This window comes from Haliotis cracherodii, unplaced genomic scaffold (genome assembly GCF_022045235.1).
Source record: "Haliotis cracherodii isolate W230 unplaced genomic scaffold, xgHalCrac1.p SCAF_20, whole genome shotgun sequence".
NCBI classification, from domain to species: Eukaryota; Metazoa; Mollusca; class Gastropoda; order Lepetellida; family Haliotidae; genus Haliotis; species Haliotis cracherodii.
The window spans coordinates 8931982-8942819 of record NW_027266276.1 but is presented as its reverse complement, the minus strand read 5'-3'; the positions used below and the strand labels follow the sequence as shown (position 1 = coordinate 8942819).

General features: G+C 45.1%; 1 protein-coding gene and 1 pseudogene across 1 annotated transcript; both read left to right on the top strand.

Moving 5' to 3' along the window:
• Positions 1 to 3249: 3249 nt before the first annotated feature.
• Positions 3250 to 6946, top strand: LOC139470297 (uncharacterized; annotated as a pseudogene).
• LOC139470296 (integrase/recombinase xerD homolog) lies at positions 4995 to 6158 on the top strand. The gene has a single exon (XM_071252658.1). It carries the CDS (start codon positions 5095 to 5097, stop codon positions 6016 to 6018), a length of 924 nt encoding a protein of 307 aa, XP_071108759.1. The 5' UTR covers positions 4995 to 5094; the 3' UTR covers positions 6019 to 6158.
• Positions 6947 to 10838: the final 3892 nt, after the last annotated feature.

Genomic DNA, 10838 nt, shown 5'->3' with positions numbered 1-10838 from the left:
ATCAAATATCTGATTCATAACAGGAGTATAACCTGATCAAATTAATATAACAACGTCACCTTCGCAGGAACCAGTTCATTGTGTGGGCTTGATGACAAAGGTCGCAACTCGGTTGGCTATAAGAATATGGATTACACATCAACATCCTTGTCATTCCCTCCAAGACCCTACAAATAAGAGGACGGTTACGGCATCGGCCACAACGGCTGTGACAGTAAGGATAACGCACTGTTGGGTGTTGATACAATCACGTTATTGTGAACGCGGCATGACAATAAACACTTTGTTCAAACGGTGTGTTATGCTTTTTCTTTGAAAGGGCTAAGGTCACATTGATTCGCTACCTTTAGCACCAATCAGGAATATGATACTCACAATGCATCATTAGAATGGTTTCTTAAGAGAAAAGAATGTGACAATACCATTTATTAAACAGTAACTCGCGTGTCATCAATTTATTTCATTATCAATTCTTTCTGTAAATATATGGTGGTAGTAGTAGCAGCGGAATAGGAGTGGTAGTAGGAGGAGGAAGAGAAGCAGCGGCAATTGTAGTAGCAGCAGCAGCAGTGTAGTATCAATAGTAGTGTCCCCATCATTATTATCACTAACATTAGCAGTAATTCATAACGCATTCTGTAAAGATATAATCTACTTCATTGGCTATAGTAGCAGTATCATTGATAGTAGCAGGAAGGAAAAATAGAAGTATTATCAGTAGCTGTTTGTAGCAGTAGAAACAGCAGGAACATTAGTAGTAGCAGTAGAAGTAGCATCAAAGGCAGTAGTGGCAGCAGTAGCATTAATAGTAGAAGCAACAGTAGTAGCAGTAGTTGTAGAAGACGCACTAGTAGTAGAGCAATAGTGGCAGTAGTAGCATTACTAGTAGAAGCAACAATAGTAGCAGTAGTAGTAGAAGAAGCAGAAGTAGTAGAGCAGTAGTGACAGTAGTAGCATAAATAGTAGAAGCAACAATAGTAGCAGTAGTTGTAGAAGAAGCAGTAGTAGTAGAGCAGTAGTGACAGTAGTAGCATTAAAAGTAGAAGCAACACTAGTAGCAGTAGTAGTAGAAGAAGCAGTAGTAGTAGAGCAGTAGTGACAGTAGTAGCATCAATAGTAGAAGCAACAATAGTAGCAGTAGTTGTAGAAGAAACAGTAGTAGTAGAGCAGTAGTGACAGTAGTAGCATCAATAGTAGAAGCAGCAGTAGTAGTAGAGCAGTTGTGGCAGTAGTAGCAGTACTATTAGTAGTAGCAGCAGAAGTTAGTAGTAGTAGTAGTAGTAGTAGTAGTAGTAGTAGTAGTAGCCGTAGTAGTGTCATAGTAGTAACAGCAGAGCACAAGTAGCAGTATCATCATCATTATTATTAGCATTACTCAGAAGTAGTCTCGTGAATATTATCATTATTATCAGTATGATTGTCATTGAAATGTAATAATAAGATTATGAAGAACATAACGATGATATTAATAATTATAACAATTATCGCTCTGTTTACATCATCACGCATTCTCTAGCCAAACAGTGCGAAAATGCCACAAGACAAAATCCCCAAGCCAAGACCATTTCAACAAATAAATAAAAACTGTCTTTTTAGCGTATCATGTTTTGTTCTGCTGACGCAATCGTTGAAGGTGGTGAGTTATCGATGTGGCACCACGCGTCTCTGATGGGGATCAGGCATGTCAATAATGCATCCATGACGCTGAGCCCAGTGACAGGAGGTTTAAGCCTCCTGGTGACTTTCATCATCACTTTACCCCTTGTGGATCTGGTCCTCGCACAGGGGCTGCACTTTCGATCGCAACGCCTACATCCAAACAATACGTTGACCGGACGGTAAATTGTTTCTAGTCATGTATATAGGCTTCATTGATCACGCCAAGAAATGCAAATGATATCATCAATAACATAGTAACAGAATTTGTGTGATTGATTGCGTCTTGTTACCACTTTCGTGAGCTCCCTAAAGATATCTGAATGTTCCGAAGCTCACCTTCCGTAATGTCGATCGAACTGTGAAAGGGATGTGGTTGATTGTTGAAACCAACCACGAGTACAATGCTTAGATGATTTACGAGTTCATAATCGTGTCTAAACATAATTTTAATAGTGATGATGATTATCATGCCATGTGGATCATACAGCGCAATTATTTTTTGGTTGTTGTATACAGTAGTACATATCTTGCAAACGGTTGTACATATTTACATTTAGTACTAACTACTAAATGACTTTATCGCGCGTATCCAAACCATGGGCTAATTACGTCTGTAACCCAATCACCCCTCGTAACTCAATCACCCCGGGCCACCACTCGGCACCGTGCCCGGGGAATAATCCCGCGCAAGCATCATCCCGCCCTTTGTTAGTCCGTCATTCGCGAGCAGCCCTTCCCCAAGTACACACGTGTGTCACTGTATCTAATCGCTTTCCCATTTTACGTTTCCTTTGTACCCAGTCGCGAACGTTTCGCCGATTACGCTTTGAATACCATCTATTCCAACACTCGCCGTATCGCCTTTACACAATCGCGACCGTTTCGCCGATTACGCTTTGAATACCATCTATTTCAGCACTCGCCGTATCGCATTTATTCCGCTCTACTCCCGAACTTCACCCTCGGGACAATTTACGCTTGTGGAATACCAACTCACCACCCCGACTTTTCGTGATGCCTCCCAAGAGAAGAGCAACCGTCAACCACAAGCTTGTGAGGGGAGCCAAGCAGGCCAGGACAACCAGAAGACAAACCCCGGGAGTACACATTGTACAGGAGACAACAGCTGATGGTGAGTCTGCCAATTACGGAAATATCGAAGGTGGCAACAGAATTAACGTACAATCGGCGCAGCTTGTAAATGCCGCGCAGGTTGCCAACTCGGCTACCCAGGTAAACGAGCAACTGGGAAAAATACTCCAGTTGCTGGAACATTCAGCGCCCGGCCCGGTTAGCGCAAACCAACAGGTAAGGCTTGGTTTTAATTCTCCCGCCATTTCGCCCAACATAGGGAGAATCCCCGATGCGCACAACGAGGCCGACGGTGACGCGGCCCCAGCCAATCACATCGCTGGATACGGGGATTCCCTTTCCTTCCGTGCGGACGGAATAGACGCGCACGTCAAACAACAGGTGAGGGAAAAAATCTGGCGTGGCGAGTATGTCGACCTCGGCACAATACTACCAAACACCGAGGGAAGTCACGAGGACGGTACGGTACTACAACCAGAATCAGGAGGACGGGGCGCAATGACACGCGTACAGGGGGACATCGCCAGTCAGGTATGCTGGGATTTCAATAAATTTGGCTGTAGCAGGGTCAACTGTAAGTACACTCACAAATGCGGTAAGTGTGGCAAACATTCCCATAGCTCTAGGACCTGCTTTCGAGGGAATGGGGTCCAACCGACCCCATACAAGCCCAATCAGCCCTTTCCTAACAGAAAACCAGCCGGCAAGGCAGGTAAATTCAATGGCCCCTTCCCCCGTGGATCTCAATGAAATGGCACCCTGGTTACGCCAATATGCTAGGGTCAATTACAGAGATGCAAATTATTTATGGGTAGGTTTTAGCTTTGGCTTTAAGCTCGAGTTCCAGGGAAGCCGCACGGGTCGCCTGGCACGAAACTTGCGATCAGCCACACACCAAGATACGGCAGGCTACGTGAAATAAAAACTACAAAAGGAAGTCGACCTTGGCAGGATGGCGGGCCCCTTCAAGGACACCCCCCTAGACAACCTCCAAGTATCCCCAATAGGCCTGGTGCCCAAGAAGCAGCCAGGATATGGTCAGCACCTGGGTAAGCATGCGGAGGAATTCCGTCTAATTCACCATCTATCCTATCCCAGGGGTAAATCTATAAATGACTTCATAGACACAGAGGCCTGCTCCGTTGTGTACGCCAGATTTGATGAAGCTACCCAGATGGTGCAACAACTGGGAAAGGGAGCATTACTAGCAAAATTCGACATTCAGTCGGCCTTTAGAATTATACCAGTCCACCCATCCGATTTCGAGCTGCTAGGCATCAGATTCGAAGGTGAGTTCTATTTCGATAAATGCTTACCATTTGGCTGCTCCATATCTTGCGCCATATTTGAAACGTTTAGTACCTTCTTGCAATGGTGCATGCAATCGCATCTTCCAACGTGCCCGGTCATGCATTACCTGGATGACTTCCTAACGGGGGGCACAGCAGGCACCAGCCACTGTTCAGACAACCTCAACGGATGCGTGAATACACTTGAACAGCTTGGGGTTCCTATTGCGCACGACAAGACGGTGGGCCCCACAACCAAACTGACATTCCTAGGGCTGGAAATCGACACCATTGCAATGCAGATCAGAATCCCAGAGCCCAAGATCAAGGAGGCAACAAGGGAAATCCAAGACATCCTGTCAACAGGTAACATCAAGGTCACAAAAAGGGCCCTTCAGTCCCTCATAGGCAAGCTTAACTTTATGTGCAGGGCTATACCAATGGCAAGGGCATTCAGCCGCAGGCTAATCGATCTGCTTAGCAAAGGTAAGCAACCATTTCACCACATTAGGATTACCAGCTGGGTCAAGGAAGACCTACAAATGTGGTTAACATTTCTTACGAGTTATAACGGCATTTCAGTGTTTCAGGACCAACTATGGGTGGACAGCGATTTCCTCCAGCTGTTTTCAGACGCAGCGGGTGGCGCCGGCTTTGGGGCCTACATGCAGGGCAAATGGTTTAACGGCGCATGGCCACCCCGGTGGGTGACGGATGGAACTACACGGGACTTGACGCTCCTGGAGCTGTTCCCCATCACACTGGCCATCCAAATCTGGGGCAAGCAACTCACAAACAAAAAGGTCCTCTTTTACTGCGACAACCAAGCCGTCGTAACAATAATCAACAAGCAGTCAACCAAGGCCCCCAGAGTGATGAGCCTACTCCGTCGCCTAATCCTGCAGTGTCTCCGATATAATATTATGTTTAAGGCAAAGTATGTATGTTCCACTGCTAACACTATTGCCGATGCTCTCTCGAGGTTTCAGCTCAAACGCTTCCGAGAGGCAGCACCAGCCGCGGACCAGAACCCCACACCTATCCCGTGCAACATATGGCTGATCTGAGGCAGGAAGCCGGCAGACTCCTACAACAATCTCTGTCTACTAATACATGGGCCACTTACCAAACAGGCATCAATGCCTTGCACCAGTTCCGGTCCGCACACCAGCTACAAGAGGTGTGGCCAGTCCCGCTGGATCAGGTCGTAAACTTTATTGCTTATCTGTCAGTCACTCACCACTCCCCTAACACAGTCAAGACTTACATTGCAGCGCTGTCTTCACACCACAAATTCCACGGGCTCACCGACTGTACAAACCATTTCCTGATAGGCAAGATTGTAACCGGCTTACACAAATCAGCGGGCCGACCAGACACCAGAAAACCGATCACTGCAGATCTGCTGCAGGTAGTAACCAACAATCTGCCTCACGTATGCTCATCAGCATATGAAGCCAGGCTGTTCAAGGCAGTCTACTGCACAGCCTTCTTCGGTTTCTTTAGGGTTAGCGAACTCGTCCAAACTGGACCCTCAAAAACAGGTTGCGCCATCCAGAATTTAAGCTTCTCGGGCAACCCCCAGCAGCTTTCAATCCATTTACCACACTCAAAGTCTGATCAGTACAGGATGGGGACAACAGTTACAATGTCACCTATACCAGGTAATCCGCTATGTCCGGTAGTCGCCATCAAGCACTACCTGGAGGCGCGCCCCTCCGGCCCACAACATGCATTCGTCCACTTTGACGATTCCCCCGTTACAAGGTACCAATTCCAGGCACTCCTAAAAAAGGCCTTAGCACACAGCAACATAAACACGGCCTGCTATTCTTCGCACTCCTTCCGCATTGGGGCAGCCACATCAGCAGCCATGAACGGGGTGCCTGAACACCTCATACAACAATACGGCAGGTGGAAATCAGATTGCTACAATGCTTACATACGCCTACCAACAAATTCAATGTTGCACAATTAAATCAAATAGTCTTTCATGGTACTTACTACACTTCTTATTGTTTACAGTTTGGATGGTGGGATCCAGCTACATGGCCAGGGCACGGCAGTACTTGCTCCTGAAGGGCACCAGCCCGAACCAACCGAGGATGCTATGGCTGGCACGAGGGGGGATGAGGTGGAAGGAGCTGGACACCATTCTGGATGCACAGGTCAAGGCGACACGGCGCAGCCCCAGAGCCCTCATCATTCACCTGGGCTCCAACGACCTGTGCTCGGTCAAAGGCAGCCAACTCTACCTTGACATGGTGGCATCAATCCTTCGGATACAACTCCAGCTTCCTGACACCAAGATCATCGTATCCTCAATGCTGCCCAGGCGCTACTGGCACGATGCCAGGGATCCACGAAAGATCGAGGGGATGCGGAAGAATATCAACCGCCGACTGACCAACCGAGTCAAAGAGCTCGGCGGTACAACAGTGCCACATCCCCAGATCCTGGCATCTGACAAGACATGGTACGCCTGGGAGGGCGTCCACCTCAGTGACAAAGGACTGTGTGTGTTTACGGACAATTTATTGCATGCCCTGGCGCTCGTTTTGCGCCAGTAAGGATATTATCTCCACAGGTTAGTGTTTCCTTTCAGTGCATAAGCAAGCCGGGCAACAATGCTATCTCCGCGTATCGCGTGGCCGTGGGTGTGGGGTAGCACTCTGGTGCTTTGTGGCGGGGTTCTTGTGGGCTACACTGCTAGTAACAAATTAACTTGCTTCCAAATTAATACTCGTGCTTAAGGCTACCTGCTTTTCAGCGGGAACCTTTCCGGGGTTACCTGCTTCTCAGTGGGAACCTTGTCTTTCCCGACTTTTCAGCCGGGGAATCGTAGAATAACATACGTTGGGGCAAACAGTTGCCACGTATATGGGCCCGGCGGCGGAAGTCGTCTTGTCAAGCGGTAGCTGACAGTTGGGTCCGCGGCGGGAGCCGCACAATGGTTTTGCTAATGGGGCCGGACAGTGTGATCTGCTTTGGCCGGCTACCTGGGGCCGGGCAGCGGCAGTCTGACTTAGGCCAGCAGCGTGGAGCTGCTTTTGGCAACGTGGGAGTTGCCAAGCAATGGTAGCGTTTAAATATGCTACCGTGGGGGCCGGACAGCGGTAGCAGTCTCAGGCCAGCAGCGCTAGCTGCAATCGCCGTCGGCCACGCGCGTGGCCATGGCAACGGTAGCATTTTTGGTATATACAATTAGCAGCTAAGTAGCCCACTAGTACCTGCACACCCTCGGCCATTTAACCCAATCTCATCTTCTGTTTTATTACAGGCACGGGCACCAACGGCTCGGTGGCCCGTGCCTCTCCTTGGCATATCGCGGGATAAGTTGTATACGGGAACACATATTTTGCATACAATAGAACATATGTTGTATACGGGAATGCATATGTCGAATACAATACTACACTTGTTGCATACATTAGTACATGTTATATACAGTAGTACACATACAGATTACTCAACGTATCTTTCAAGCGAAGTGCGTTTGATGCGTTTTCAAGAATAACACTTGCAATCGGAATATTATCGTACACTGACGAGTGTTGTAAGTTATATATTTAAGTTATTAAAAGAGACAGCACTGGAACATGGTGAACGTATCAATACAACAAAAGTGTCGACAATAGACTGAAATGATGAAAGATGCGATGCTGATACATGAGACATGCTTAAGAGGGCTGGTCAAAAGGTTCTAAACCCGACTATCATTCAAAGTGACCTAGTCAGTGTAATACATCGTTTAAGTTCATTGCAAGTGTATGTGGTCTGTTGAGGCAGTTTGTATATTAGTGACAGCCAGTTGAACGTGATAGGGGGCCAAATGAACACAGAAATGGATGACCGCATGTTACAAGTGTATTGGGAGAAGTGCCCTAGCTAGTGCACTGTTTAATGCTGTGCTGCTATGGTGTACGGCTGGGATACAAGCATTGGTGGTGACCCAAGGTCTGGACGTCACTCAACTTCCATCAATGACTATTCAATCAAGGAGATAGACAAACTTATACTGTCAGATAGACGTATTACCATTGCTGAACTTGAGGAAGGCACAGGTCTAAGCCATGGATCCATTGAAACTATTATTCATGAACATTTTCAGATGAATACGATATCTCCTCGTCGGGTGCAAATTGCAAGGTTTCTAAATGCTGATCTTAAAGACAAATGAACTGAAATTGCCAAAGAAAACTTGAGGAGGAGTTCGACAAGTTCAAAAAGAGATTATTAACGGGTGATGAAACATGGGTCTACCACTATGACCCCGAGTCAAAACGTCAATCACTGGAAGAGCACAATTCCACTTCCCCGGCACCAAAGAAAATAAGTCTTCAAGATCAGTGAAGAAAGATACGGCCACTGTATTCTGGGATGCAAAGGGTGTGATCCTCGTTGATTACTTAGAAAGTAAAAACACGATTACCAGTGCCTACTATGCTGATTTGCTTCATCGCCTGAGAGATTTTATCTCAGAAACGCGGCGAGAAATGGAGTTCTACAACTTCATGACATTTCCTCTTCTCACACATTTACAATTGCAAAGGCTGCTTGTCGACATTGTGGGTCGAAGAGCTTCCTCACTCTCCATACTTGCCAGACTTGGCATCAAGTGATTTCCACCTATTTCCTAAACTGAAAAGAACACCTTCGCGGACAACGACGATGACCTCAAAGCTGCCGTGAATGAGTTCAACAGGGTGTTATCAGAAAACGTCTTCCTGACAGGAATTGAAAAGTTTCACTTCCGATATTAGAAATGTATTGAAAAGCAGGGAGTAGAATTGAAAAATAAAATTTAAAAACTTTCACAATTGTTGGAACTTAGAACTTTTTGACCAGCCCTCGTAATATACGAACCACAAATAACATCAAGATAAAACATCGGCATTATTAGGAATAATCTGTATCTAGTTTTATTTCTTCAACGCTAGACTGTGACACTGGAGGTAGAAAGATGCCAAGAGATGACGTTGAACTGGGTGTTTTTATTTAACACGAGTCAGCAGGTGGATGGTACTTTCATAATGAGCGTTAAGTACACACCAATAAAGGGACACCTGATATTCACGACACAAGACTTCACTGATTGACATTCCTCAGGACGTCATGTCCAACGACTGTCCACTTGGTTCAGGAGAGGCTATTCCCATTTGTTCAGGGCAGTAGCGATCAATTAATTGACGCTGAGACACACTGTTCTGTTTATCATTGATCCTTTGAAGCCTAATATTGCCATTATTCTTGTATAACCTACAAGCCATAAAGGATAAAGAGCCCGTATACGGAAACACTTGTTCACTGTAACAGCGCTAAATCGAAGGCATCTGCAAACATTAAATAGGTTGCATACAAAAAACAAAAAAAATCAAGAAATGGGTATATTTGGTATCATTTTGTAGGAAAATATGTCCTGAATCAAACTACGCAATAAAAAATCCTAGTCACCACGGCATTTTTTGAATAAGTGGCGCCATCGAGAGGCACCGGATGATAAAATAATTTTGCCAATAAAATGGTCATTTTAAAGTTTGATTATTAAATGAGTGTTTTTAAATAGACATATTACAGTATTGATATGACGCAAAATAGAAAAATGAAAATTCAAGTCAAAACATTTTTAATTTCACACATCATTTGACTTTAAAAAAAGCACATTTTCTGATTCATCAGTCAAAAAAGCATTTTACAAAATCAAGATATTTTTCAAACTGACTTATTTCTAATGTTTATTCATTTTAAAATAAAAACAACATGTTACCAGAGGATATTCAAATTATTTTCAATCAACACAGCATACCCCTAAAAAATGAATCAGGAGAGGTAACTCTTGCCCAAATTTACATTTCTTTGAGTAAAGTACAATTAGCAGCGAGTCAAAGGGACGTAACCGCATTACAAATACTCGCTGTTACATGCGCGTCCGGTATGCGCAAGAACAATTGTATCCAACGTCTTTCATGAACTATGCCAAAATCAAGTATAATGGGTTTATCTGAGGGTTATGAAATGCACGCAAATTGTGTCTATATATCTTTGGTGTTTCGTGACAATTAGAAGGATCTACCGGGAGTAGAAAGTGAGTGAATATGGTTTTAAGTCGCTTTTAGCAAAATTCCAGCAATATCACAGCGGGGGACACCAGAAATGGGCTTCACACATTGTACCTATGCCGTCAATCGAACCCGGGTCTTCGGCGTGACGAGCGAAGGCTTTAACCACTAGGCTACCCGACCGCCCCCGGGAGTAGATTATCCGACTGGGAGCAATGTAGACGTAGAGTACAGATACACATTGCTAACGACGCCCACAGTTAAACCCGTAGATGAATAGTTCCGTCAGAAGGTGCCAGTTTTTGTTACAATATGTAATATGTAATAGAGAGAGAATCTCACCCGAGTGTCTTTTGATATCAAATATATCAACACGAGTTTATAAAAGTGGGAAAACTCCGAGGCTTGCCGAGGATTTTTTGCCCCATTTATCAACCCGTGTACTGCTAACAGCTTCAGTAGAAGAGCCATTAGTGATGTCATTTGATTGTGACGTCATGGTGACCAATGACGTCACAATGGTCTGCAAAGCATTGTGATGCAATTTCATTGCAGCGATATCTATAGTATAGATATCGTTTGATCTCACCCAAGCGATATCTCCTGTGGGAGCCATATATAAATATATATGGTTGTATGTTTGTATATTTAAAAATTCCAAAAGTTCAATATAAGCAACCCCTAAAAGCCCCCTCTTGGGTTGCACACACCACTTTCACCCTTTTCGGAATACACTAAA